A 23,356-nucleotide genomic window follows, 5' to 3' on the forward strand; every position below is an offset into this window, starting at 1 on the left:
GGGGGATGATTCAAGGCCTGGAAAAACCTGCCTGACATTAAGGGACTAGCAGGACTCAATTACATTTACCCAAGAAACTGTGAGGATGTGATGGGATCATAGAAAAGAGACACACAAAGATGATGTTGAGAGCGCAGTGCTCTGCCGTCTCAAAAAGAGAAGATGAAAACTGGAGCTGAGACATTATAAATTCAGGCTGGGATGAAGCAGACAGATTTACACCAATGGTAAATAATCTTTGGCCTAGGTACCCAGGGATAGGGGTAGTTCTCCAAGGCTTGGGACAGATTCAACTCGCCTAACAATGTCTGTAAAAGGACTCCCATAGGCACAAATCCAAGGGAGGGCAAGAGGGCATGAAATCTGGCTGCACAGAGGTGACTCTCAAGGACTAAGCGTTGTCCTCGGTCCTCCAGAAACATCCTCATAAACTTCATCCTTCTCTCTAAAATTAGAGAGGCTGCCAGGAGCCTCCTGCCATTGCGTCCCAGGCACTGTGACCCCACTACACCAGCCTTTGGCTGCAGAGTGGGACAGCCATGGACATCTGATGATGACAGTTAATTCGCATCACCCCAAAGCCCCCACCTTGCTCTGAGGGAAAAGAGGTGTAAGAGGGTCTACACTGTTAGACCTCTAGAGGAAAAGACTGCAGAAATGATCTGGAGAGTGGTGCATGTTGAGTTGTCGTCAGATGTGTTAGATGGTTACAGAGGAGGCATCTCCATCAGTTTTTTTGAGATGCCATTTACACTCAGCAGAAAGGGATAAACTCATCCAGGCATTAATTCATCCCAGCTGAATGGAAATGTCTAAACAGAGCAGAAGAGTTGTGCCCTAACAGTGATGATTTTTGCCTGCAAAGTGAGACATAGTGAAATTCATCCCACTCAGCTCAGCGATAAACACTGACAATGCATGTGTTTAAGTACGATGAGCCAAGCTGCCTTTTGAAGTGAGGCATATGGTATGGACAGAGACCCCCCATGGGTGCTTCATGTAGGCAAAGAAATAATCTTCAATCTCTCCTCCTTGCTCACACAACCTGTTACAAACACAATTATCTTCTGTTTTACTTTGGCTGCAACTCTGAGTCCTGAGGAATCTAGTGAATCCTCAATTTCAACGTGCACAAAATTAAGCCCAAGTGCATAGGGCAGGTTATACACTCATATATCAAGAGGGGAAGATGCATTCCTGTTTGGCTGCTTAGGAACTCTAAATTTATGCTTTCAGCTAGCCAAGGATTTCAGCTGCCTTTTGCAAGCAGCAGAGATATCGCCTCTGTCCTTGCAGTGCTCCTTTAGCTCTTTGATGCTCAGAGCCCCTCCGAGAGACAGACATGACTTGAAACCTCGAAAGGCAGCAATGCAAATCTACAGAAAACACTTCCCCCACCTGGGCCCCTGCAGCGAAAGAGATTTTATCACTACAGCCTGCCCTGTCATTTAATTACAGGCCTGTGTTTGGTTACAATTTGCAGAACACTGGAAGGGAAAGAGCTTTATGAAGCAAAAGCTGGTTGTACTATTAGAAATAACAGCTTAAAACTTCTGCATAGCCCTCCTGAAGTTTGTTCTATCAGAGGTCTGGAGGCCAGCTGACAGGCAGGCATCTCATTAGATCAATACTTATGACATAGCATCAGTCATCCAAGAAAAAGTGTACATGTTTGTGGGGGCAGCAACTACATTCCATTCTTAAGGAAAAACAGAGTTAATTCAAACGGTTAAATCAAACTGCAACATTTTTTCCCCCTTGAAAATCCTAGCTCAGATGAGAGCAGTGTTAGCAACCCAAGAAGCAGAAGAAAAGCCAGAGTTTCTCAAGCCTACTCGCACATCCTGTACTTTGAGAAACTGAGCTCTGGGCTTTGTTGTTGTTTCAGTTCTTCCCCACCACATTTGCCTTCTTTATTTTCTCTTTGTAAAGTGTCTCATAGTTTTGATTCGCTCAGAGCTGAAGTCCATGGAGAGCTTGACACAGTGGGACGGATATGTACACCTCTCATTAACACCCAGCTGCCAGCTCTGGGTAGGGAATTCTTCCAACTCCAACCTGGCTACTTCACGACTTTTCCAACTCTCTGTTAAAAATTAAAGCAATATTCTGTGCACTCTGCTCTTCAGACAATGGCAGAATTCAATGCAAACGTTGATTTTGGACCTGGTCTCCAACTCGCTGGGTTGGAGTTGGCCTGATCATTAAGGCTGAAAATGCTGGAAGCCAAAGGCTACAGAGCTTCAGAAAGAGTTGCAGTCTGCAAAGCCCATCCAACACGGGTGCCCACAGACATGTTGAAACCCCAACCTTTCCATCTGCTAAAAAAACAGGACTTGATGGAGAAAACATCTCTGTGTCACGTAGCAGAGGTCATGCCTCATCAGCCCTCTCCCGTGCAGCGCACGGGACTCTCAGACCTTCCCTTCCAGAAAGCACAAAGAAACCACAGAGGAGTGTAATGGAACCCTCCAAACCACACCAAATCCATGGAAATGAGCTTTTAATGGATCCAAACAATGAGCTCTTCTGTAGACATTTTGTAAGAAAATTGAAAACACGCTAATAAAATGGCTATCATGTTCCATTCGCGAGGAAAGTGGGCCAGCCTGCCCACTCTGCTCATGGAAAATGCAGGAAAGCTCCCTCCAATTCAGAAACATGAATGAGATTCAACAGAGTGAAAAATAGAGCCTTGTCTTCATTAGAAAATTTGGAATTTTGTGTGGTGGTGACAGCAGACTAGCCTGTAGGGACATAAGTAGCATCTAATACGTCACCCTACAAATGCTAAATAGAAAGGGGCGAGTAACAAGAGGTGAGATTTGTAATTAAAGGATTTGTTCTCCCTTGGCAGAAATCTGCCTCCTGGAGATGCCAAAGACTGTCAAGAAGGATCTACCCTGGACAGATTTGAACAGAGCTTGTTGCACAAAGCATGCAGTGCCTTTCACTCCCTTGCCTGGTGTTTCTCTGCATTCTTTTTTGTATCTTGTATGTTATCATTCTGGAACAATTTTGGATGTAAGACACTTATTCCTTTTGGGGCATTGGAAAGCATCCTGGGTGAGGTACTGGCATTGCGTACTTCCCTGATAACAGAGCTGGCTTAGCGTTTTGTTATGCAGTAGAAGAAGGGCTATTAAGAAAAGAAGTTAAATTATTGGCAGAGAACCACTAAAATTATGGAAGGAAAAGCTTTATTCAGTCAGTGATTCCACCCATAAGAACATGCCATGGAATTGTTCCCTAAAGTGTAATTTTTATTGCTGCTTCCAGGATAATTTAAAAATGTCACTCTATGTAACAACCCCCACTTCCCTAGGATTTATTGATAAAGGTCTTTGTAGCAGGAAGATGTGTCTGATTTCAGCTTTGATGTTTCCTTTCTTCATTTTGCACCATTATTGCCCAGGAGTGCTTTCCTGTGTCCTCCTCAACGATTCTTTTCTTTCAGCAGGGTTAAGAATTCAGCTGGATATAAGCATGCCCTTCTCTCAGTGCTCACACACTTGTCGTTCCCCTTGCAAACATCAACAGATCCTGCTCTTTTCCAGTTTCCCAAGCCCAGCATAGGGGCTTGGCTTCCCATAAGCCAAGCATAGTATCTGTCAACTTAGCCATGAGCTGGCAACATCTGCCCTCCTTGCTCATCTTTTCATACAAACACAATATAAATGCAATCCTTTGGCACTTGCAAAGCTGGCCTTGTCTCCAGTGTTGGTTAAGAGAGCAGCCACCCCCCCTCCACTGCTGTATTTCATAGACTGCTTCTATCTTTCAGAAAGTGAGCAGGCAACTCTCTGTGCCAGAAATTTCTCATTATATGTTGCACAGCCCCAAGCTCAGGAACTCTTGATCCCTCGAGCTCCCTCAGAATACAATGAACAAAGGCATAAAATAAGCCACTATTTGAAAGTGTCACATTCATTAGAGATGAGCTGCAGAAATAACTCTGGAACTGAGCAACCCTGAACTTGGAGGATATTTAGGTTCAGATCCAAACTTGATATCACGTGCACGTTTTCACGTTTTGCAGATAGAAAACGGACATCATTTTCGTTCTGGGGTTGACCAAAATTCATCCAGTGTATCCAGCTGCAGCCCCCTTGCACGTTTGGGAGATCAGGGCCTGAGCCGGCCTCCGCTATCAGCATAGAAGATCTTGCATAAGAAAAGCATCTTTATTCTTCAGGGATTCAGGGACTGAAAATGGAGCCTTGATTCCAGGTGCCATTTGTGTTAAGAGATAAGTATCGCTATGGGAAACGAACAACATTATCTCTACTCCTGCCTATTCCCACCAATAATCAGCCCAAAGAAGATTAGTGGTACAGGCTGCTGCGTTAATGAGGGAGACATCATTAATCAGCAGACACAGTGACACGGGCTCTGACCTTTGGCTCAAGCGCAATCCCATCTGCTGACTTCACTCCCCAGGAGGAATCTTCTAAGCAGAAAATATAAGCTCCTGGGAACTAGGGAAGAATTTAACATAGACACTTAATCTAGTTTTAATATTTCCTGGATGGTAGGCTTGGATAAGGAATCTGAAAACAAGAGGAAACCATCTCCTCTTCCTAAAGCAAGATGGTCCCAGCACAAGCTGAGAAATCACTCCTTTCACCAGCTATAAAGTTAGCGCAAACAGACTCAACGAGGCAACTCCTGCAGCTTTGAGATTTTAGGCTTGGGGCACACCTGGATAAAAAAAAATATCCTCTTATGCTTGTGGCCGTTATTTTGATTAAAACCCTTGGCTCAGTGGGGAGGTTACTTGGACTGATACAGATACTTTGGCAGTACAGACAATTTCGGCAGATCAGGAATTCGGTGATCTATCAGCTGTACCAAACAGTTCGCTCCTGACGTATCAAAGCACGCAGCAAACTTTGAGACAGCGCCCAGATCTTCCTATGTTTATAAAGTGTTAGCATCAGATGAACCCCTTACAAGGCGCTGGCTCTCTATTCCCCTATTCACGTAGTTTCAGTGACTCACATGGGGCACGTCCTAGAGGGGAGCAGTGACAACCCAGACAAAGGTATCCTCTTCACCTTCTGACTGCCTGGTGGGGACGTGCTGGTGATTCATGTCTGGGAAACAAGCCCTCGAAAACAATCTCAACCCTGTCAGTTTAGAGCATCCCTCGTGTTTATGTCATTCTCACAGAAGGACCCCTAGGTCAGTAAATCATACCAAAGGAAAGCATCCTCTTTTGGTGGTCTCCTTAGGAACTGAGGTAAGATAAGTGATGGAACAGACACCGTAGATGCTGGAGACGTCTCTTTTTATGGCCATCCAGGAAGGAGAGTGAAAGGAAGCTGTTTATGGCCACATCATGCTGCTTTTGCAGGCGTTTTGGGAAGTGGGGACCCACGCAGAGGCCCCTCGCATCTGGATGACAGATTCAGACAATGGATTGTTTTTAATCATGGTATATAGGAGATTCCAGCTAAACTGATTTCATATGTGCTTTGCCTTGGTCCCCAGCCAGCATGGGTGAGGCAGACCAAGGCAAGAACAATTTTTTGTGTCCCGAGGTTGGGCCCATGGTTCTAGTGCAGTTCAGCCTTCGCCCATTGGCCAGCCAAATTGCATGGGACATCATTGGACTTGGGGAACTGGTTCTTCACCTGAGATGTGCACATAAAAGGGCTGTTTTGGATTCTATCGGTTCCAAGTCCTTGGATGCTGGAGCACTGCAAGAAACCCTTCTGTTAAAATTTTAGAAAGTTTCGTGGCATCCTGCCAAGGAAGATCCACGGACGCAGATGTCTTCTCGACATAAAAGAACGTCCATCCCCCACCGAAGGATTAACCTCTGTGGCTGGTATCTCACTTTGGAAAAGTTTTTCTGGAGGGCTGAACCCAGGTCACACAGCATGCACTGACACAGAGACTACTAGAGTTATACTAGCAAGGAAAATGTCTGGATTGCAGGAGAGTGGGGGTATGGGAACAATCACCTGGCAGCAGTGATGCTCCTTTCCCTGAGAACTGACTGTTGGGTGAAACCCCATGGGACAACACATGCTGTCAAAGCCACAGTACCATGGAGGTGCTTCAATGCTTATGGTGACTGCTTAAGTTACCATGCTTACATGGTAGCTGCTTTAAGTGCTCTCTCTGTGTAATAGTTAGCTGCCTACAGTTCTGCCACTGTGAATAACTTTGCCACCTGGAAACAAATTCCAGGTTAAACGTCTGGATTCTAGTGCATTCATCATCCCTCGTCTTGGTTACAACAGAGCCTTGGAGAGGAATGAAAGGGAGGTGGAGCTCCTGAAGCCCAGCTAGGTGGGACGCAGTCACACCAGCACAACCAACATGTTTCCTCCCTAAAATGGCAAACACAGGCCGGCAGGGTTTCATTAGGGAATGTGGGAAAGAGCTTTAACAACCAAGGCAGGAAAAGTTCAATGCTGTTTTCCTTTTCATTTGCCAGATGTTTGGAAAACACAACAAATATTTATTCCCCTACTTCTGAGAGGTGCAGCCTGCCTGGCAAGGTATGCGTCTGGCCCATGAGAACTGCTGCAAGATGCTTGAGGAGAGCGTGTCCTTCCTATCGAGGTCTGCACACCTCTCGGAGACATGCCATGCAGCGGTAAAGGAGGTGCTGAGACTGGACTTTAAGGAACTGGAGCCAGACTCTCATGAAGAGGGCTCAGACTGGTGGCACTGTGAATGTTAATATACTGATTGCACCTAATCCTTGCCCGGGCTCCACACTTTACTACAGCAGTGGGTGCCTTATGGCATGGACATTGCCTCTCACTGTCTAGGTGAGTCCTGAATTTAACTAAGGAATACAGCGGACCAACTCATCCTGAGTCCAAGAGCAAAGAGCAGTGCCAGGGGCTTCCAGAACGAGGAGGAGTTCTGCCTTAACTACCACAATTGGTCTTAACATTGTTAAATTTTCACACCCCAAATGAAACCAGTCCTCTGGTCTGAGGATCAAGCATTTGACCATTTCTAAGCAACTCGGCTAACCACCTGGAAAGTATTTCCCTTGAAAATGGCAGAGGTCTCTGCACCATCTTACCAGACCCTGCTGAGCCGTGGAGACTGGTCCTTTCGGTTTCCTGCAGTCCTACCTCCAGACACGGGGAGCTGACTGCCGATCAGCTTGCCCGCCCACATGTTCAGAGCAGAGCTGCACCTGCACATCTGGGCAAAGCATCTGGTTCCTCCTGAAGTGTTTTTAGAAGGTAATTAATTCTTAAATTCCTCCAACTTCTGTGCTGAAGAAGAGGCAAAGAGGAGTTTCGGCAAAGTTCCCTTCCATCAGGTTGGGAACTTCTCCAGAGAGTTTGGAAGTTGGCTGCACTCCCCAGGCTGCCCACAGCGCCAGGCTAAGGCTGATACTGAGAAGAGGCAGACTGCACCCCCACTGCTTGGCTTCAAGCTGCAGTAGCTCCGTAACTACTGCTAAGGCAGTAATGCTTTAGAGCATCCCTAACTGTAAGCACAAACCATGCCTCTGAAGCACTGTATCATTTCCAAGAGAGATGCCGAGCCTGCAAAGGTCACTCCCATTTACAGCTCAGTTGAAGATGAGCAAGGTGCATCCACAAATTAACCAGAAAGACAGTAAAACCAGGCAGAGCAGGCAGGCTGTCTGCGGACTACCCTGGCTGGGCAGGGAGGTATGCTTCCCCTGGGGGGCTGGGACAGTATCACGCCACTGGCTCAAAGGAGGGATGCTCACAGGCAGCTGCTGACTGGCATGTCATGTCTCTAATATCAAATTTTCATTTGTGCCTGCTTTGTACTCGAGGACAAGGTTCAGGTTCTGGCCAACACGTCAGTTTGGAATAACATCACCAAGTCAGTGAAGCAACACTGCATTTACCTGCTCCATACCCTCATCTCATAGAATCAGATCTTCTGCAGTGCGCTGAGAGCCATGATGTTATTTCTGGTTCTTATTCCATCACTATCCCAGCTAGCCAGACTCTACCTGCTTTGCCTTCCTTCCAGTTACTCTATCGAACTAGAGGCAACAAGTTGCAAGTTGCAAGAAGATACGTATCAAGTGGACATAAGGAAAATATTCCTCACCATGACAGTGGTGCAACCCTGGGACAAGAGCCCCAAAAGAAAAGGCTTTGAGTTTTCAAAACTCGATCAAACTGAGCAACATGAGCAGCCTGATCTAGCTTTGAAGCCAGCACTGATCTAAGCAGGAGGCTGAACTAAAGACTTCCAGAGGTCCCTTCTGTTCAATGAGCCTGTGTTGCCATTAAAATATCTTTCAGAAAACACCTGCATGAAATAAAAAACTCTTTCTAGTCTAAGAGAAGGTCAGACAAGCTCTGTTCCTCACTTCCTTGCCTTAGACTGTGGGAAGCAGATAAACTGATCAGAGATTCATATTCCAGTACATTTTCTAACATGCCTTGATGCTTGCAGTACTCCCTCCTACCTGGAAGCTAGGATCAAGGCTGGCATGGGAGCTCTTTCCCATCTCTACTTTGCCAGTCTTGATGATGCTCTGTGAGCAGAGAGAATCTCAAGTTTTTAAATGCCCTTGTGCTCTCAGAGTGTAGCTGGGAACCCAGTGCTGAGCAGTCTGGTGAAGCCGTGCAGAAGTCTGCAATCTTACCTTCACATCTGTGGCTGGTCTCGCTCTGCTTGTGTCCCGCAGGGCATTTGCACTCGTAAGAACCCACTGTGTTGATGCAGTTACCACCTTGGCAGAGGCCAGGAATGGCTTGACATTCATCCACATCTACAGGAAGAAGAACAAAGATGTTAAAAAGTGCAACCATTGCTGCAGATGAATGTCCAATGCCAGCATGGTGGGAGTGCTATGAAAAAGAAGCAGCTTTGCTCCAAGTATGTGGATTTACATTTCATAATGCAATTACCCATCAGATTACATTAGAGATAAGGTGGACAGAAAATGGACATAAAGGTATTGCTGGCTTATCTACACAAGCAAAAGGGAGACAAAAACATAGTAATGTTTTCCAAAGCAAACATCAATGTGTCTACCCCCTCATGGTTCATTCCAGGTTGGTAGCTGAGTTGAGGATGAGAGTTGGTTTGGTGGGATGTCCTCCTGCAGCCTTCAGAGAGCAACATCTGCTGCAGGGCAGAGAAGAGAACCTGTGGACTGTAAGCTTTTGCTCTTCAGCCCCGTCCCAGGAAGGCTCATCCTGCAGCCATGGTCTCCTCATCTGTGAGGGGACACTGTGCTTTCCGAAGCACCTCTGAAAGGCCTCAATACTTGCTGCTAGAACCAGCACGCTCATGTGCCGCAGATATTATTTATATTCCTGCTCTGCTTGCAGTAACAGTGAGTGACAAATCTATTAAATAGGCCAAGCTCTCCTGAAGAGATTGGGGCCATAAAATGCAGATTACAATAAGAGAGTTCTCCTCTTCAGCCTTCCCAATTTTATCCTACAGACACTGGCCAACGTGGGATTTGGACTGTAATTTTGGCTTTTGATTGCAGCAGGTAAAGGCTGAAATTAGTTGCGGATGCAGCAAAGAATTCATGCAGCTCTACATGGAGGCCTCTGCAACCCGTCAGTGGGGAGAAGCAACAGCAGCTCCAGAAAGGCTGTCAATGGGATCTGCTGATGGGAACTCAGCAGACCATTCTGCTATTTTTGCCTGGGTGTCCTAGACATTGAATGCAACTTCTAAGCAGATGATTTATGTACATTTTAATTGCTTGTGTGATCTCAAAGGAGTTATGGCTTCTGTTTTGAACCAATAATACAATTTACAGAGCAATAGTCACCCGGTACAAGTGCTGCTCATGTTCCAGTGCTGGGACAGAAGCTCCAACAACAATAGCAGCACCGCAGAATGAGGGTGTATGAAAGGCTGTAACAGTTTTAAACCTGGAGAAACACTAGCCTGATTCACTACTTCTTGTGGGATGAAGGAATGTCACCTGAGAACCACAGCACGGCCAAGATCTTTAAGTGCGCTAAGGTGATCTTATCTGATCCCATGAGAGACCAAGGTCCACGGTGATGCTCTGGGACATACAATGCGAAGTTTATACAGCAAGTATTTATTTAGCAAAGTTTATACAAAGAACGGTTGTCTGTATTGGGGCTCCTGGAAGTCATTCATCACTCGCCTGTTCAGTGCACATCAGGATGGATGAGGGAACATCCTTTAGATATTCATGGCATTTACCTTGGCAGGCTCCGGTACGAATGTTGGGAATGAAACCTCGGCGGCAGGGGTGAGGTTGGGCAGGGCACATCTCACATGGGTGACCCCAGGCCCGTCCAATGGTGGCACAACACATGGTTTTGGTGCAGACGATCCCACTGAGTTGGCCCTGGCACATCTGGTTATTTACTTGGCTAAAGCAGGGACCAGTACGATAGTCTGAGAGAGAACAATAACATCCACAGGTTAGATCAAGACACAGACACAAGGTTTTCCTTCTAACACACAGAGTGCCTATTCCCCTTTCTACCAGCACAGCCATTCAGGTGCAAAGTCAACAAGTTCTGGAAAAAAAAAAATCTGCAATCATGAAAAGAACAAAAATTTAAGAGGAAGCTGGAGACCAGTACTGGACGTGGTGACCTTCTTTCTGCTGTACGTTTCACGTGATCATCTAGAGATTCTCCAAGCCAGCTCTTCCTGGTCTCCCTCAGGCTCATCCCATGAACTATACTTATTCTATGCCTTGAGTCACTCCCTTTAAGTACTGTCCCTAGAATGAACTCAAAATATGAAGTCAGGCAAAGAGGCAATTTCAGGGCTGCAAGTTCACCTGTTCTGTGGAACTGCTGGGGTCAGCGAAACAATCAAACTTCATTTTAGTTAGGGGCAAAGGTGCATATGGAGATGACGTGGTACAAGCACCTCATGGACAGCCTTAGGGCCTGACAGTCTGTGTAACATAAACATATAGGATGATGGAGATATCTTCCTGCCAGATCACTTCTACTTGGCTTGCAGAGGAAGAGTCCTAAATCTCACTCACAAAATATTCTGGGAGAGAATTTCCAAACCTTTCCCCGTGATGTCTACTGTAAATCCCACAAAAGGATTTCTACGCTCTCTGATAGTCTCTGTAAAGGCAACCTGCTGCAGTAATACCCGTCATTGTGATTAATTTCTTCGATTTAACTCTTAAAGGTCCTCTGGCAATTTTAACTAGATCTTTAAAACCCAGATGCTGCAGAAACAACAGCCTGTTTCTCATTTCCAACAAGGATGCTTCTATCCCTTAAAACCAAAAAGATTTTGAAGGGCTTGTTTGCACTAAGGAATGTGGTTTCACCACTATCTGGGCTCTCATGACCCTTTATTAGGGATATTAGCACAGCAGGCATTCATCAGGAAACAAAATTCTTAAACAAGAATTTTTTTCCCTGCTACTGGGAATAGATGATTGCATGCAAGTGTTTGATCTGTGGCTGGAGAAAGGACCTTTAACCATGTTATTGTCAGACCAGAAAATTCCACATTAACTGTCTAAGGAAGTTAGGTGTTGGTCAAATAGCCATTATTTCAGATAGTCTGGCTGAGATTTGCAAAGTTGCTTACGGAATTTTGATGTTGGAGTGCCCAGTAATTAGTAATTGACTGTGAACCCAAATCCCTGCATCAGTACCCAGATTAGCCCACAGCTGTCTTTGCAGTGAAACATTTGGCTTTGACATGTGAAGCAACAAAAAACTTGTGTGGAAAGTGGTTATACCTAAATTATGAGCCACAGGCAGCACAGGCACCCACATCTAAAGACTAATAGTTCTGTTTCCAGAAATGTCTTAGGATCATATAGACACTCAACAAAGCAAAGGTCATTGTCCGTGCTCCATTTCTTGGCCTGCAAGTTCTCTGACATGAGTCTTTTCACACACGATCTTTGCAATCGGCTCCCTTCTCTTTAAATCCTGACACACATGTGCAAAGAATAAAAAGCAAGGAAAAGCATTAAATAGATGGTTTGAGACAGAAAGTTTTCTCCCATGGGGTATGTTTGCATGACAGCCACATTGGCAGAAAGTACATTTGCATGGCACTATGACAGACTGCCTGTGTCCTGAGCTGTAAAAGATCATCTGGAAATGCTGGTAATTACTGCAGGCTTTAGACAGACAATGCCTGTGCTGGTGTGCCTTCCCCATTCCTGTGGCTTGTGCTGAGTAAAAACCGTGTGAGGTTCATCTGTGTTATAATTATCCCACCTGGCATCAGGGTAAGCATAAGCTACATGGAAACCACACAACAAATCCTCCTCTGTCTCTGGGAAAGAATCAGTTAGCACAATAATTGCTTATGTCCAGCTTAATGCTCCCTCTGATTTGTGTGTCTTGAGCAGCTGGGAGCACAGTCATACTTTAAAAGTGTCAAAAGAAGTTTGGTCTGTGGATGTCACTAAGAAGTAAACAGCAAGAGGGATTTGAGGAAAAAAAAAAAGGGCAATGATTTTGAAGTTACCTTGGTACAAAGGTGACATGATCTCATAAAAATGCCTTTGTTTAGAAATCAGAATGGAAATACGTACTATGTTTGCAACGGTGATTACCAAATAATCATCTTTTGGTTTTTGACCTAAATTTTAACAAGATACCAAAGCACATGGTCCTCATTAATGTCTCCTGCCATGCCAAGTTTAATGCTTTCATTTGTGCTAGTTTATTACTAGAAAAGAAATCAACAGAATTTGAGTTGTTTTCCCACCTGTTGTCTTTTTTTGTAAAACTGAGAGGCTCTTGCTCAAATTTTCAACCTTGAGGAAAAGACCAAGGAGAGCTCTTTATAACCGCACTAGTGAACAATTTAAATCTTCTCAACGATCATACCCAAAGAACTACAAAAGAAATTGCTTTGTGATCCTATTTCTATGGAGAAATCAACTCCCTAAAGACAAAAAAGGCTAACAGACTGTACTAAAGTATTAGGAGAGGAATAAAGAGCAAAAGAGAGAGCATCATCACTAAATTCACAGTTTGCTTCCATCCTGAGAGCTGCTTGCAGTTTTAGCCCCCAACTCAGAAAGCAGCTAGCAGAATTGGGAAAGGATGAGAAAAGGGCAAGAAGGATGATCAAAGGGGTGGAAGGGCTTACGGATGAGGACCAGCTGCACTGGTTAGCAGTCCTCTGTCTGAAAAAGAAACACCTGGAGCAAGACCTGATAGCTGGGTACAAAATCACGAGTAGCGTAAAGAGGAACAGACTTGCAGAGCCAGAACCAGGAGGCATCACAGAAGGATAAGAAGTGATGGTGGCTCAAGATAAATCGAGGAAAGTGGTTCTTCAGGCAACATATAAGTTAAGGGGAATTCTTCTAACAGAGGATGTTGTGAATTGTCAAAGATTGTGAGCTATAGGTGCCTGGAGCCCAGGAGTGTTTTACAGAGGAGGATCATATAGGATTGCCCTGTTCCTATGCTGTTCCCCAGACATTAGCTTATGGACATGGCCAGAGCTTTGAGGGACAAATTCATCTCAGCAAGGGCCCTCAATCCACCCTGGTACCGCTTTGTAAGCCATCCGGGCAGTTACATTTTAGAGTTGCTTTTGGTGCTGCATTGTGCTGCAGCATCATAGGTAACTGTGGTCAGGTGGGCTGCAGCTCTCTTTGAATGTGGCAGTGCCTATGTGCTTCCAGCGAAATATCACACATTTTATGAGCTATTCTGAAGCCTTGCTAACCCTAGGACAATGCAGAAACACCTAATAAAGAGGGTTTGGTTTCCCCCTTTCCTAGTCAAAAGGAGTGCGGAGAAGAACATGTCTGATGTCATTGTGGTTGTACCTACAAAGGGCTCTGGTTGACTCAGAAAGTCAGATCACGTAAATGTGTAACCCAAAATCGAGGCACGGCAGCACTGTACAAAGAGGGTAGGGGTAAACTTGCACCTCCCACGTCATCTTGCTGAGGCATGGCTGGATGCACTGCGGCAAGAAATCCTTGAGATTGATAATGAAAGCGCGATTGTAAGGAGAACGCCCCCTTTAAACAGATAATTGACAAAAATAGATTTTCATATGTAGATTACTTCTTTGGAGGGAATGAAGCCAAGGAAATTGCAGTCTGGAGTCCAGAAAGCCTGGTTGCATTCCAGCTCCCATCTGTTGCTAATTTTAATAGTCAAATTATTAAATTTTTAATGAAGCACCAATCAAATTTTATTAAGGAAATATGCACGCTTAGGAGATGTCTACAGTCCCTTTTACAGTCTATGTATGGGATCCCATCTTCCAGGATCCCTGTTGCAGGTAGTTGTCCTTCAGAAGTTTGGTCTTTGCCGGTACGTTTCTTGGAAAAACAGAGACGAGGTGCCTTCCTCGCTGAAAGCTGAGATTTCTTCCTATTCCCTCTTTCAAGCTCACTCAGCCTTACAACAAGTGTCCATCCAGGATATGGATGAGTTCCACCTTTCCAACTGCAGGTAAAGTTCTCATTAAAGAGACTGCAAGAAATACTGGATCAGGCCTTGTTTTGGGAATCAGTCAGAATCTTTTCACCTCTACAGAAGAGACTTTTAACACAGCAGGGCCATGCATATCTGGGCTTTTACCAACCTTCTGTAGCTGCAAAAAACATGTCAGCTCACTGCCTGACTTAACCTCTCCGAATACAGTTTTGCAAACTGTAAACACTCAGCATAGGACAAACATCAGCTTCACTCCCAGCATCTATCAGCCTCATCCATGCACTGATCTAATTTTTCTTTCTTGCCCTATTAATTTCAAAATAAACCGTGCTCAGCGCGTTCAGTCTGTAGGTTTCTTATCGCCTTGGAGTTAGGTTAGGTTACTATTCGTGGCTACTTGTCTTGAGCAGCCAGCAAAGAGCGAGAGCGCTCAAATTGCAGAAGGCACCAAGGAATCGGAGTTGAAGCGTCAACGTGTTTGCATTAACCACAAGAAATTTGACTCCTTGCTATGCTCTTTGTTTTCAAACCCTCGCCTCCCCCCACGTATGGCTTTGAAGCACCACCTAGCCTGAATTAGGGACTTCTGTAGACGCTGCAAAGCCATGTTGGGGCTATAGTGAGTCTTATCTACCCAATCCTGCAGCCAACAGGCCCCAGATGTGCTCAGAAGAGGAAGCATAACAGGAATAGACCTCATTCCCAGTTTCCATGTTTGACTGGTTGTCATGGAGATCGTTAGGAACCCCTATAGCTAATGAATGGTCATTCCTGACAATTCCAAGCCGCAAACCCTTGGGGAATTAATGGGTGGGATCCATGCCATTACACATGCTCTTACACTGAGCCACACTCTTCCACTTGCCAGCAGCTTCCTGAAAATATCCCTGTAGACATTTTTAACTTTCTAATTAGCGTGTCTAGGATGCAAGTGGAGGAATGATTCACGGTTGCTGTGGACATCTGCCTTCACCCACGTGCTGCATGGAGTCCTGCTGGAAGCGGTGGGACTTAAAGTGCAGTAAGTGGGTTCAAGTACTTCTGGTTCAGCCGAGCCAGCACACAAAACCTCGTAGTTTCCCCATTTCCAGCACCTGGGGTGCCGTGCTGACCAGGGATGCTGCCCTGGCTTTGCCTACCCTAATTAACCCAAGTTCACCTTGCCAGAACCTGTCTCACCTCCTACAAGAGGCAGTGAAGAACGACGCGCTACTCTTTGCCAAGCATGGCTATAATTTATGCCAGAAATGCAGCTTGGTCTTGTTAAAAAAGAATAATCAGTTTCAGATTATTTAAAATTACCACTCTGAGGCTATCAAATATTTATGTACAACAGTTGGAAGGAACCTTCTCTATTGCTCAGTTTCCCCAATGCTAAATGGAAACAATGGAAATCTTTCGTAGGGAATGTTTCCCTGGGATATTCAGCATAACTCAATGCCATTATTTTGCATGGAAATGTTAATTTCAGCAACTCAGACTGATTTCTTTGAAGGAGATCTCAAACTGAACATTTCCATAAACAAGGGCATTTTTCAAATGTTTTGTAACACCTGAATTGAAACAGTATCTGAACCTGAAATATTTACGACTTTATTTCATATCCAATTTAAATCACTGCTTTGCTGGGGGCGGAGGGGGGAAGGCATTTAAAATTAACATTTTTCTCCCTTTTAACTGGTTCTTACGGTCCCTTTGGGAAAATTGGTAGCTTTTGACAAAGAATTTTTGAAGAGAAGCATTTCGTTTGAAAATTTTCACAAGAAAAAGGATAGCTTCCTCCACTTCTATAACATCCATCTACCCAGCAGGGTGTCACCGAGTAAATTAATGCTTGCAATGGGAATTCAGATCCCTGGGTAAAGATGCAAAAGCAGGAACAATTGCGCTACTTTCCTTGCTATTTAAAACACAATCCTAGAAACACGAATATGCCTGAGCCCAGCCGTGTAAGCAGATCTGCAGAGCCCAGGCTAAAAGGAAGGTGAAGGGACTGAAGAGCTCTCCTCTGCATTCTCACCCTGTCTTTCAGCCTGCCATTCCTCTGGCACCATTTGGCTGGAATCCCCTCATAAGACAGACCACGGGCTGGGTGAATTCCTTCTTTACAAAATAAATAAATAGAGCAGCAAGGAAGAAGAGATTTTTCTTTGCTAAAAATCAAATTCCTTCTCATAATAAACAATGCTTTCGCTGAAGGTTTTTTCTTAAAACAGTAAGGACAAACGTTGCCTGTAAGTAATCCCCGGGGAGCTGCAGACCTCGCTGGGATGAGGTCACTACAACACATGCCCCAGGCTTTGGCAGGCTTCCACGCTGCTTTCTAAAAGCTCCAGCAACCGAGTGCAGGAGAGCAAGGAGAGTGGTTATCAAGCCCGATACCTATTTTTCTATTTTCAATGAATGATTTCCATCAGCGGGAGGCTTGGTCCCCCAGGCCACGGGAGCACAGCCTTGCAATTCTTTCTGTCCGTAACCTTCTGGGCTTTTGGAGCAAGACAAACAGCCAGCTCTGGGAGTGAGCGAGAGCCGATGCAACCAGGGCAAGGCACTAATCTGGCAGATCCCTCTGCAGACTTCTACCCAAAAAGGTTCCCACACAAACTCCGGCTGCTTGTGATGGGGGTGTTCCCTAGGGAGCCCACGGAGAAGGCTGGCTGTGCCCTCTGGGACCTGCCGGGAGAGCTGATAACTTACAAATTAAATGCTTAATGGAGCAATTCATGCCCTGCTCATAGAAAGACCATGAACGTATGGGAAAGTACCCAGGGGAACAGCATCCAAAAGCCACCAGCCAAACAACCAACTCAGAGGAGCCAACCAAAAATCCTGCGATTATTTCTGTTGCACTAAATGTGAACGCAGAGATTTTACACCATTGATCGTAGGTCTCGGCACACAACACAGCTCTAAATATCTGCTAAGCCTCTCAGGCTGTGTCGATACGTGACAGCTTTGGTGAGAGGGGGATGGTGGATACAGGGAGAACAGCGTGAGGGTCTCCGTAAAGGGCTCCTTTCTCATGGAATACTTTCTCCACCTAGTCATTTCCTTACCTCATACAAACACAGCCGCATTCCTGATGTTTAACTGTTTGGACTTTTGCAGAAAAGAAAAAGCTGGCTGGGGCAGTTTATAAGGCCAGACATTCCAAGTGCTGAAAAAACATATTCAAAGGAAATAGTAAAGGGAGAACTTTTTTAAGTTTTCCTGTCCTATTTTTACAGTTTCCTGTCAAAGTCTTAGCCTGATGAAACCTGAGATAGAGCTCCATGCACAACCCTCCTCCCAGGGCTCTCCACTGCAGCAGCATCTGAGGCACAAAGCACACACCCGGCAACATGGGGCCGGTAGTTCCAGCAGTTATAGAAATGTCTGGGAGGGTTGGAGCAGGGGGCTGGCACTGCCACACTGTGTCCTCCGTCCTGGAAGGGACCACAGAACACTGTGGGCTGTCGAATCGCTGCCTGGTCAGTTAGTGCAGAGATGGAGGTGCAGGGATGAAGGTGCTGGGGGTGGCATGGGGGTTTGATACCTCCAGACTCGTCCCCACACGCACACTTGCCCCAGGTGGAAGCCTTGCACCTCTCAGACTCCTTTGGCAGAGATCATGGCTACAGCCAGGCTCCTGGATATCGGGGGAAAGAGTATATGGAGATGGTGGCTGGGCTGGGCTGAGCTGTGACTGAATTTGGGGGGATTCCTCTGGACAGCTGATTGTGTGTTCCTGATAGGAGTAAGGGAAGGAGCAATTTGTGTCTGCCAGGTAGGAAGCATTTTTGGGCAGAGGGTTTGTGAACTTTGCCTACCTTCCTTCTGGGACAATGAGCTGGGAGGAAGTGATGGCAAGGACACCACTGAGCAAGGACTTCCAAACAATGTGGATGGTTTTTCAGGTCTTGCCTGGTTGTATTAATGCTACTGTGCGTGAGGTGCAGTCATCTGTCCGTTGCTGCATTCAGCAAAGGTTTTGTATTTCAAAAGTGGCAATGCAATGCTTGTGCTGGGGAGGGCAAGGTGTTCTTTGGAAAAGGCTTATCCACAGCTAAAGTATCTTGAAATAGAAGGGAGAAGTCTCAGAAATGACCAAGCAGACACAAATAGCATGTTTAGATTCTTCTCAGATGGAAGTAATGGCAGTAGAAACATTGCACTCTCCTTAGCATCTTCTTATCCCAGTACGCTCTAGCAGGCTTTGTCTTTACATTCAATGGGAAGTGTTCCAGTTCCCTGCCACCAATGGGGTGTGTGGACCCTGCTTGGTTGGACCAGGCCTGGAGCTGCTGTCCCACCATGAGCTGAGTGCCCATTCACAGAACTGCCCAAGGGCCTTGAGTAGATGTGGACCAAGCAACGCCTCTCCTGCATTCCTCCTCATCCATCTTTACGGGTTTGCAGAGAACAGAGTTGACACACAGTCTTATTTGATATCAGTGCACCAGAACTGCAGATGTTCATGCATCTACCTCCAAACGTGCTCCACTTGAGCCTGTGACTGTGATGTGAAGTCGCATTGCACTCCTCACAGTCAGATGGCAGAGGGCTGCTTACAGCCCTTGCAGAGAGAGTCTCTAGATTTGGGTGAAATGTGAAACCAGGCATTTATCTTCAGGCCACTTTTCTCCCACAAGGATCAGCAGGTTCAACAACATCAGGAGACTCTTACTTATGGACATCCCTCTCCACAGTAAGAATGAGAGAGAGAAAGCCACAAGTCACTGCACCTAAGAGCGATGAAGGGTCAGAAGATACGACAGTCACCTTCCCACCCAACCCAGAGCAGACAATGAGGTGCTAGCTGCAGAGACAAGAAGGTCCCAACCCCATGCTGGTCCAGCCTTCTTGGCTCGCTCAGCTACAGCAGACTCAAATGCTCCTGTGTTTCTTAGTGGCAATGCAAATGGTTTGCCTATGAACGAGGTCAACTCATACATCTCTTTGCAAAGACCCTCTTTGCCGTTACTTGTACCTTTGCCAAATTTTACCTATTCAGGCTGAAACAGGTTTGTACCCAGGCTAAGCAGTTTTGGAAAATTCCAGTCAAAATATTCCTGTCAGATTTAAAGATAAATCTTGGGAATGCTGTTTCCGTGAAGGTCTCTGGAGGAAATTAATTCTGATTCCAGAGGCTGGTTCCCATTGTGCACAGTGAACTGGCCTCTGAGCCACATGCTGAAGACCAAGCAGCAAACAAAAGTATTAAGTAGCTGTGCTTTGGGAGTGTTGCCCACCCTCTGGCAGGGGGAAGCGTAGTGTATGATTGTCTCATTAAAGATTGTACCATAAAGCCCATGGGCATGCAGGAAAATTATACGTGCAGGATGTGTCTACATCCCACCAGTACTCCCAGCAGAATATGACTGGCTTTCTGCAGAGATCAGAGGGAAATGTGGTTTCACAGAACTATAATTATTTTATCAAGTAAACCTGTCTGCAGGAGGAAAACGGCAACCTACAATTGAGTACAGAGTTGAACTCCACTCACGGTGGAGTTTCTGCCAGACATTTCTGCATAAATGCAAGTTATAGCAATAGATGTCAGAGCAATCGCTACTCTTTGGACTACAGTTGATTATCAAAATGCTTTTTCTACCACACACAATGTAGAGAAACGGGAGCTTATGCCTCACCTTTGGAGGCAGGCTGAGGAAAAGAAACTCTATCATATCTCAGCTAGGAGTTCTGCTTTATGTCTTAACATCTGGATTAGTAGAGCACTAGGAAAAATCAGCTGAACGCCTGGTTTCTAACAAGGATGAGAAATCTCTTTGTAAACACAGTCTTTTATTAAAAAGCTCATCTGTGGGAAAAAAAAAAATCTTAACCACTGCCAATAGCATTCCTCCTTAAGATTTTTGGTTGAAGTAATTTCAAGCTTAATCTGGAATTGATACGAAGAAGGGCTTGGCAAGTGCTGGGCAAACTCGTTTCTCAGCTGTGTACTATACTCACACCACCTGGACGGCTTTGAGTGGGCACGACAGGAAGGAGCCACCCTACCTTTGTCTTTCCTTGTCTTCTTCCTAGCCCAGAAAACTGAAACCCAAGAAATGAATAAGAGTTCATGACAACCTGGAGCAGCCTTGCAGCTCAGGGGATGCATGTGGAGGCCCAGGCAAAGCGAATTTCAGTTTGGTCTCAGGAGCCACATCCATGTTTCTGGGATGCCTCCATTCCTCTGGGATTGTTGCTGTGTGTTGCTCTTCTTTCAGGAGGGCAGCTGAACTGGGGCTCAGTTTCACAACATGCATGGACCTCAGGCACAGCCAGAGGTTGTAGGGAGGAGATATTTTTGCCAACCTGACATTTATTCCTCGAATGAAAATTCTACTGGGCAGCTCAAAATAATGAATTTGATGTATCTTCCTCTGAAACGCAAAAGCTGAGATTAAAGACCTTTCTGAGTATCTCAGATATCACTGAATTTCCAAGAACTGTTTGTGGTCCCTTTCTTGATAGCAAGATGTGTGTTCTCGCGTGCCTGGGCTCTGGGGGAGTTTCCAGCTAAAGGTATGAAATACGTATATCCCTACCGATTACTTCACTAGGAGCAGCATTTCAGAAGTTCAGGACTGTGACCTGAGTTAGACAGGAGTGGGCAAAGGGACCACGTTTACTGTCGGCTCCTTCCTGCTACGGCTTTTGCATGCATGCATGGGATCAGACACATCCTGTGTGGCTGCTTCATTTCTCCTAAGCCTCCAAATTAGACTGAAAATTTATAAATAAAAATCATTATGAAGAGGAAACAGAAAGGCTGAGACAAAGCCACTCCTAATAACTCCTCTCAGGAGAGGAGAGGCCTTACAAGCAAGAATAACGGGGTATTCTGCAATATTCCCACCATCTGGAAATCTGAGTGGATTAAAGCGCAGTTTATGCTGAGACACTCACTAGCATCCATCTGTATGTTACAAGATGGTATTTTGGATCATATATTCTGTTTATATATGGCCTGGGGTGTCTGTCACTAGAAAAGCTACGGCTGGAGGGAATGCTAGAGATCATTTTGGATTTCTCTTTCCCTTAGACAAGACTGACTACCAGAATTAGACCTAACCAATATCTGTAAAACCTGCTCTTAAACACCTACAGATATGAAAATCCACAGCCTCCTTACACAATTCTTCTATGCTTAAATATTTCAGGACAATGGATGAGTGGCAGTTAGGCTGGTAGAAATCAAATGAAATCATGAGGATGAGAGGAACTGCTGTCCTATACAGTAAGGATCTTTGAGAAACTGATATAGCATATAAAAATATGCTAATCTGAGGACTTGCATTAGTCTGACTCATTGTTAATGGCGATTTCTTCCAGGACTGGAATTGTATCAGTTATAAGGAACCTGGGTTCACTAGCATCCCCCTCCCAAAAGACATCAAGATCCTTTTGAAACTTTGGAGAATCTACAGACACAGTCACGTTATGGAGACTCAGAAATCCTACCTGAGTGCACATCAAAGGAGATTCTCATTTTACGTACATGCTACAATATAAAAAGCTGTATCTTGATATAAGCAGAATAATGGAGATTCAGGAAAAAAACAGCAGCGGATTAGCAACAGCTTTAAAGTAAAAGGTATTGAGTAGCAATAGAGATGCTATCTGTCCCTTTTCCTATGTACTTGTCTTGTTTACAAGGGGATTGTGTAGAACTTCGTTTCTGAACTGCCTGGGACCTACTTTTGCCCACTCTGGTTATATCCCAAGGTCCAGATAGTTTACAGTGCTTTTGGAGAAGCACTGGACATGCAGAACATGATCTGCTCTTCGCTGAGTGCTCTGTGGCTTCATCTGGAGACCTGCCACAAAGAGACCAACCAAGGCTCTGCCATGGGATGGGATCAAACTCCAGACACAGACTCTCAGAATTCTTCTTTGTCATGTGTTTAACCCCTCTAAGCATGGCAATTGTTGAAAGCCCATGTCCTCCTCACTCAATGGTTGACAGTCCTTCCTGAGGTATTTGGAAAGAAATAGGAGAAATAAGAATCTCTTGAAAACAGCAGTGAAATGTTGAAATACATGCATTCTGTTGGTCAGAAGCTGCTGCTTGGAATGAAAACCCAGTCCAACCCAGTCCTGGTTATGGTTTTGGAAAGAGAGCAGTCCTGCAGTGAGGACTATGGAAGAACAGGAGATACTCACTGCCTTTTCCATAGATGTTGCATTTCTAGGACCTGCCGTGGCTCTAATCCTTGCTTTTTTTCACATTTGACACACTGCGTGCAACAATAGGGCTTTATTTTCTTGCAGTGGCTAATGAAGAGCCAGAACTCAGACACTGGATGCCAGTTTTAAGTTTGCTGTTATCTTTACATGTAAAGAGCCTGTATCCCAAGGCTCTTCATGGGATACAGGACTTGGGAACAACCATGCAAGGCTTCAAGAGCACAGCTGGCTTTCAGCTCAGCCCAGAAGTGTTTGCACTGAAGAACACCACCCCACAAGTTTGTCGGTTAAGCTTCTGGAAACCTTGCACCATTAAGAGGAGAGGACATGCAGACCTAGCAGAGTTAGCAAGGGCCTTCTGAACTGGACAAATCATAAGAACCACAGACAGTATCCACTAGGATCAAGAATGTTACTCTAAAAATCTTTTTTCCAAAGTAAAAGAAGATGTTCTTTCACGAGAGGTAGCAACTGGCATCCACAGCGAAGACTTCAGCATTCAGATGGAAAAAAACACAAATTAAACCTCATCCTTGGAACACAGGAGGAGCTTCCACACCTTCACCTGAGACAAACGTTGCCACTTTTTACAACAATTTTTTTCCTACTTGAAGGAGGGTGAAATCAGAGACATGACATCAAAATGTTTCATTTTTCTGTAAAACTGTTAAAAAAAATTGGCCTCTTTCCCCACAGATTCATTTTTTCTGTACTGCAGCTTTTCCTCTGACACTGATGTAATGTGAGTTCACATTACCGAAGGTTGCTGGGATTATACAATATATTCACTAGTTCTTCAT

The 23,356-nt window shown here is 45.1% G+C and overlaps 1 protein-coding gene across 1 annotated transcript in view; it reads right to left on the reverse strand.

Moving 5' to 3' along the window:
* The window catches only part of FBN3 (fibrillin 3), a 110,829-nt gene that overhangs the window by 53,515 nt on the left and 33,958 nt on the right, over positions 1–23,356 (reverse strand). Inside the window, exons 6-7 of the mRNA XM_075175372.1 lie at positions 10,171–10,368; positions 8,615–8,740 (exon numbers count right to left, since the gene is read on the reverse strand). Of these exons, the coding sequence (XP_075031473.1) occupies positions 8,615–8,740; positions 10,171–10,368 (324 nt within the window). The remainder of the gene's footprint in view (positions 1–8,614; positions 8,741–10,170; positions 10,369–23,356) is intronic.

This window comes from Calonectris borealis, chromosome 28 (genome assembly GCF_964195595.1).
Source record: "Calonectris borealis chromosome 28, bCalBor7.hap1.2, whole genome shotgun sequence".
Taxonomy (NCBI): Eukaryota; Metazoa; Chordata; class Aves; order Procellariiformes; family Procellariidae; genus Calonectris; species Calonectris borealis.